The sequence below is a fragment of the Thamnophis sirtalis genome, unplaced genomic scaffold, assembly GCF_051295495.1.
Source record: "Thamnophis sirtalis isolate CommonGarterSnake01/CBP01778 unplaced genomic scaffold, rThaSir2_p1.2 scaffold_4, whole genome shotgun sequence".
Taxonomy (NCBI): domain Eukaryota; kingdom Metazoa; phylum Chordata; class Lepidosauria; order Squamata; family Natricidae; genus Thamnophis; species Thamnophis sirtalis.
Window position 1 is genome coordinate 123,989,882 of NW_028261384.1, and position 5,803 is coordinate 123,995,684.

General features: G+C 36.7%; 1 protein-coding gene across 1 annotated transcript; it reads left to right on the plus strand.

Annotated features, from left to right (window-relative positions):
- The first annotated feature begins 708 nt into the window (after positions 1-708).
- LOC148046362 (vomeronasal type-2 receptor 26-like) lies at positions 709-5,803 on the plus strand. Its single transcript, XM_087714692.1, has 5 exons — positions 709-993; positions 1,472-2,326; positions 3,398-3,625; positions 3,954-4,080; positions 4,899-5,803. The coding sequence occupies exons 1-5, from the start codon at positions 709-711 to the stop codon at positions 5,801-5,803; spliced, it is 2,400 nt and encodes a 799-aa protein (XP_087570818.1).

Genomic DNA, 5,803 nt, shown 5'->3' on the forward strand with positions numbered 1-5,803 from the left:
TTCTTCTCATCCTCTTCCTGCTTGTAAAGTTCAATGCTTCCTCCAGAAAATGTCTGAACCTGAAGGATCCTTACCAGAGAAAATCTTCCACACATCCCTCAAGTCCTTCAGATGAAATTATAATAGGAGAATTTGTATCCATGACACTTGGTAATTATAAGGAACAGAAGTTTAAGGAACATCCAATTTCTTCACCAACCGAAGCTTAGTAAGTAATTCTTCATTTTTATCTAAGGTGTCTCTTACATCATGGAATTCTTTCCTTAAAAAAACCTAAGTGGTTTTTCATTCTTGGAAGATCCTGTTGGGGTTTGATGATCATTCTTGCTTTCATCATATAAAGATTAGATCTTCTCTTTCTGTCTTCCTGTCTTCCCAATCACCTCTGATTTAAGAGTTTAGTTTCTTTGTGGCACTGAGACTTGTATGAATTGCACAACAGAGATATATAATAAAGTACAAAAGAAAACAGTATTAATTTAAAAAAACCTAAGATGTATAGACACATATCTAATATATGCATTCATGACAGAAGAGAAAGAAGAAACCTATTCACTTTGCTTTAGGGGAATATCTGGACCATTTATATCAGAAAGAGTTTCTCATCATATAGAGAAAAAACTATTGCCTGAGCTCTATGGGCAAACAATGATCTACAAGTCACATAATTAGACCTTAAAATCTAACATTCAAAATTCTCTTGGCAGTATGGTCCCTAAAAACTATCAGCATGTCCTTGCCTTTGTGTTTGCCATTAAAGAAGTCAACAAGAATCCTGATCTGTTACCCAACAATACTTTACGGTCCAAGATTTATGACAATGCTTACAATTCATGGAGAACTACTTGGACTACTTTGGATCTTCTGTTTCTCAGACAAGGGGCTCCATTCAATTATTACCATGAAGAGAAAGTCATGGCCACCATTGGGGGACTCATCTTAGAAAATTCTATTCACATGGCCAACATCTTCAGTCCTTACAAAGTACCACAGGTAAGTCTTTGGAAATAGCTATAAAGAAGGAAAAGGAGAATAACTGTTAAGTCTCAGTACTAAAGATAAATGTTTCTTCTTCATTTTATATCTATGTTGATTTCGAACTCTGGAAAGAAACTATACTTACATAGATGCAAGATTAAAAGATAAACTTGAGAAATCAAATTTCTTTCATATCCACTTTACAAATTCCAAATTAAATATACTAATTAATTGATGGTCTGACTATTTGCCATCAAGTTGATGTTGACTCATAGTGACCACATATATATGAAAGCTACTTAACAGGTATATCTCATCTTCAAAAGAGCCACCACTCATGAACAATGTAACTGAGTCCATCCACCAACCAAATAATATACCAAAATGGATTTTTAAGAATATCTGATGAATTTGAATCTAATATTAGCAGGTTTTTAAAAACAGTTTACACAAAATCGAATGTTTTTCTTTGATTTAACATGTTTCCCCCCAGGTTAGTTATGGGTCATCTGACCGCACATTGCGAGATAAAACTGGTTTTCCTTCTTTCTACCGTATGGTTCCCAATGAAGCTCTTCAATACATGGGGATAGTTAAACTTTTGAAATATTTTGGATGGAATTGGATTAGTCTAATTGTTTCAGATGATGAAAGTGGTGAAAATTTTCTTCGAACCCTGAGACCCATGCTGTTACAAAATAATATTTGTATAGCTGGCATACAGATAATCCCAATCATGTCACTGTTCTTATTAAGAGAGATACTTGAGAAAAATATCCTTCAAATTCAATCTGTTATTTCCCAAAGTAAAACCAATGTGTTCCTTATATATGGAAATGGTCAGTCTCTAGAGGGATTACAGATGGTTTTGTACTCAATGGAAATAGGCCATAACAAGCCTCTGGAAAAGATGTGGATCACAACATATGAATGGGATTTCACTACTCAGGACCGTTCCAGCCATTTTTGCAAAAAATCCTTCAATGGCACCTTGTCTTTCTCACTCTATACCAAAGTTGTGCCAGAATTTCAGAATTTTCTTGAGAAAATAAATCCTCTGAAGTCAAAATATTATTTCCTATCTGAATTCTGGACATCAATATTCTTCTGCTCCCTCAATATCCATGTATTATATGAGGAAAAAATGAAAAAATGCACTGGGGAAGAGAAGCTGGAGACCCTTCCCGATTCTGTCTTTGAAATGGGCATGTCTGGCAGGAGCTACAGCATCTACAATGCTGTGTATCTTGTGGCACATTCTCTCCATGCTTTGTATGTCTGGAGGAACAAACAGAGGAGAAGGAGAAAGCAAGACCAATGGAATCTCCAAAAAGTTCCTCCCTGGCAGGTACTCTCAAGTAGATTGGTCAATTCATGAAACCAAAATAATTTAGGAATCAAAATAGAACTATAAGAAAATCACATATGATGTAAGTAAACAGAACCTGCAAAGAAAAGCAAGCGAATGCTTTTAGAAGAATGTTGAGAGAAGGGAGATAGCTGATAAAAATATCTAAAGTGAATTGGGAATTTAGAATCCAGGTGTGCCAATAAAATAGATTGAAATCGATGCAAAATTTAGCACCACAGTGAAGAATGGATAATTTAATCTGTTCCGAGGTTTTGAATTAACAAAAACACCAGATACTTAATTCCATTATGAAAAGAGGAAGAAACAAGTAAGGATTGATTGAGACAACCCCTGTCCCATGCATGCATCTCCAAAAAGTTCCTCCGTGGCAGGTACTCTCAAGTAGATTGGTCAATTCATGAAATCAAAATAATTTAGGAATCAAAATAGAACTATAAGAAAAGCACATATGATGTAACAATAGAGAAAATCTAGTAAACAGAACCTGCAAAGAAAAGCAAGCGAATCCTTTTAGAAGAATGTTGCGAGAAGGGAGATAGCTGATAAAAATATCGAAAGTGAAATGGCAATTGAGAATGCAGGTGTGCATGTGAAATACTGATCGAAATCAATGCTAAATTTAGCACCATAGGGAAGAATGGATAATTTAATCTGTTTCTGAGGTTTTGAATTAACAAAAACAACCAGATACTTAATTCCATTATGAGAAGAGGGGAAAAAAGGTAAGGATTGTACTATTGCTCCCAAATGACTAAAGGGGCCTAAATTGTATGACTGGTTGTAGCTGCAGTGCTTCAGAAAAGTGTAAATTAATTGTGATTTAAATAGAAATAAAAACTGATGAACTGAAAATAGCTTAATTTCTTTGAAGCAAAGTATTTCTCCACATCATTAAAAAAAAGAGAGAAGTGAGTCTCTGGAGAATGAATTTTAACTCTTGTCCCATGAAGAGTTGTCCAACAGCAAGATGGCTGCAGTGAGTTGTGACTGTGCTGAATTCGCCTAGACCCCTTTAGAGTAGTAACTACTTTTCTCCTTTCCCTCTAGCTTAATTCATTTTTGAGACATGTCCACTTTAACAATAATGTTGGAGATGAAATATTTCTCAATGAAGATCGGGACTTGGCAACAGGCTATGACCTGATCAATTTTGTGACATTCCCGAATGAATCCTTCCAGAGAGTCCAAGTTGGAAGAATCGACCCTAATGTTCGATTTGGAAAAGAATTCATTATTAATGCAAGTGCTATTATATGGAATCCCAAGTTTCATCAGGTTGGAGCTCTTATTCTTTGCTGTGTTTGATATCAAGGTCATCTGAGCTGTATTTAACAAACACAATTTGGAGAATGACAAGGGGATTTGTTAAGAGAGCTGGATTTTGAAAATAGATTGAAAAAATGAAAAATGCACAGAGTTATTAATATCAGATTATTGTGGAATTAGGAATCTTTCTAAGATGTTAACCTGATTGATTATTTTTAAAATCTATCTGTTCCAAACGTATTTAATTCAGAATTAGAAGTGAGAGGAGAAAGCTATTTCTTGTTGTAGAGACTGTTTCTTGTTGTAGAGACTGTTTTTCTTTTGATAATATTAACAGACTGTGCCAAAATCTACCTGTGTTGAGAGCTGTTATCCTGGACAAAGCAAACAAATGCAGAAGGGGAAACAAATCTGTTGTTATGATTGTATTCAATGTCCTTCAAGTAGGATCTCAACACAAATGGGTAAGGGAAGGAAATCAGATCTGTCTAAAAGAACATTCAGAAATTTTCATCTAAGTGCTTTTGAATTTGTGCATTCTCCCTTACATATGTCTAGTGACTGTATTTTATGATTTAGGTTCTTGAATAATGTATCTAAAGGCTATCCCAATACCTGGGCTGAGGGCAATTTGGAAATAGGCCACATAAGTGCCATACAAGTCTGTCATCTGCATCTCTAAAACCTTCTGGTTTGGCTCTGCAACCAAACAAGACAGACACAGACTTCAACAGATAATTAGAACTGCAGAAAAAACAATTGCTACCAACCTGCCTTCCATCGAAGACCTACATACTACACGACTATCACTGTCATATCTTATGATTCTTGATGAATGCATTTTTTTTCTTTTATGTACACTGAGAGCATGTGCACAAAGACAAATTCCTTGTGTGTCGAATCATATTTGGCCAATAATTCTATCCTATCCTATCCTATCCTATCCTATCCTATCCTATCCTATCCTATCCTATCCTATCCTATCCTATCCTATCCCATCCCATCCCATCCCATCCCATCCCATCCCATCCCATCCCATCCCATCCCATCCCATTCCATTCTGTTAGCATGTGAACCTCCATTTATGAGCAGAAACATTCCCTTCCCCATTGCTGCTTCCACTGATTTTCAAAGCCCGACAGGTTGGGGATCATTGTTTTCAATAACTTTTGTAGAGTTTAATACTAAACTTTTTTCCTATCATGTAATGTATAAAGAGAAGAAAAGTATGAAATATATTAGTAGAAACTTCTAATACTGAACTTATGATTGTGATCTTCAGATGCAGATGAATGTGAGCCATGCCTAGAAGATCTGTATCCTAACACAAACCAGCAGGAATGCATTCCTAAAGTAATGACTTACCTGTCTTATAAAGAAGGCCTGGGAGCAGCTCTGACATCTTTGGCACTTATTCTTTCTCTCACCACGCTCATTGTGATAGCAATCTTCAGGTTGCATTCAAACACTCCTATTGTGAAAGCCAACAACTGGAGCATCACATGTATCTTGCTCGCCTCTCTGCTCCTATGTTTTCTCTGCTCCTTCTTCTTCATTGGAAGACCTAGCAAGGGGACTTGCCTTTTAAGGCAGGCTGTGTTTGGCATCACCTTCTCCATAGCTGTTTCCTGTGTACTAGCCAAAACAATCACTGTGGTTCTGGCCTTTGTGGCTACAAAACCAGGGAATAGGATGAGGAAATGGATGGGAAAGAGGCTGGCAATCTTGGTCATTGTGCCTTGTTCTTTGATTCAGATTGTCATCTGTGCTGTTTGGATAGTGAAGAAGCCCCCTTTCCCAGAATTAGAGAAGCATTCCCAAATGGGTGAGATCATAGTGCAATGCAATGAAGGTTCAGAGATCATGTTTTACGTTGTGCTGGGTTACATGGGCCTTCTGGCCGTGGTCAGCTTCACTGTGGCTTTCTTTGCCAGGAATCTGCCTGACAGTTTCAATGAAGCCAAGTTCATCACTTTCAGCATGTTGGTGTTTTGCAGTGTTTGGATATCCTTCATCCCCACCTACTTGAGCACCAAAGGAAAATTCATGGTAGCCGTGGAGGTTTTCTCCATATTAGCCTCTGCTTTTGGTTTACTGAGTTGTATTTTCCTTCCCAAATGCTACATTATTATAATGCGGCCTGAATTAAATAAGAAGGAGCAATTGGTAAGGAAAAATAAAGATTGA